This window comes from Bison bison, unplaced genomic scaffold (genome assembly GCF_000754665.1).
Source record: "Bison bison bison isolate TAMUID 2011002044 unplaced genomic scaffold, Bison_UMD1.0 scf7180017864038, whole genome shotgun sequence".
NCBI lineage: Eukaryota > Metazoa > Chordata > Mammalia > Artiodactyla > Bovidae > Bison > Bison bison.
In genome coordinates, this window is record NW_011494610.1 from 4,543,152 (window position 1) to 4,543,573 (window position 422).

General features: G+C 55.7%; 1 protein-coding gene across 1 annotated transcript in view; it reads left to right on the forward strand.

The window, feature by feature from the left end:
• The window catches only part of BCAS4 (breast carcinoma amplified sequence 4), a 57,073-nt gene that overhangs the window by 24,310 nt on the left and 32,341 nt on the right, over nt 1-422 (forward strand). The window contains exon 3 of the mRNA XM_010835124.1: nt 359-422. Coding sequence (XP_010833426.1) covers nt 359-422 — 64 coding nt within the window. The remainder of the gene's footprint in view (nt 1-358) is intronic.

A 422-nucleotide genomic window follows, 5' to 3' on the forward strand; every position in this document is an offset into this window, starting at 1 on the left:
TGGTGCTGTTTTAGATGTTTGCAGGAACCAATTAATTCCCTTCTCTGGGGGATCTTCCCAACCCATGGATCGAACCTCAGTCTCCTGCATTGCAGGCAGATTCTTTACTATCTGAGCCACCAGGGAAGCCCAATTAATTTGTAGCTCAGTAAATCATACCTGGTTGGGTCTGGGTCCCCAGGGGCAGTGACATCAGTCCCCACCTGGGACTTTGGGTCATTCCTGAGCCTGTCCCTGGGCAGGGTAGCACTCGGTGTCTCGGCCACTGGCAAGGTCTCTATAGAGCCTGGCCACCCCCAGAGCAGGCAGAAGCAGGGGCTGGGGCAGAGGGGCTCACGAGCTGTCCTGTTCCCTGCAGATCAGGAGCGACACCTCACAGATCCTGGAAGAAAACATTCCCCTCCTTAAGGCCAAGGTGGTGG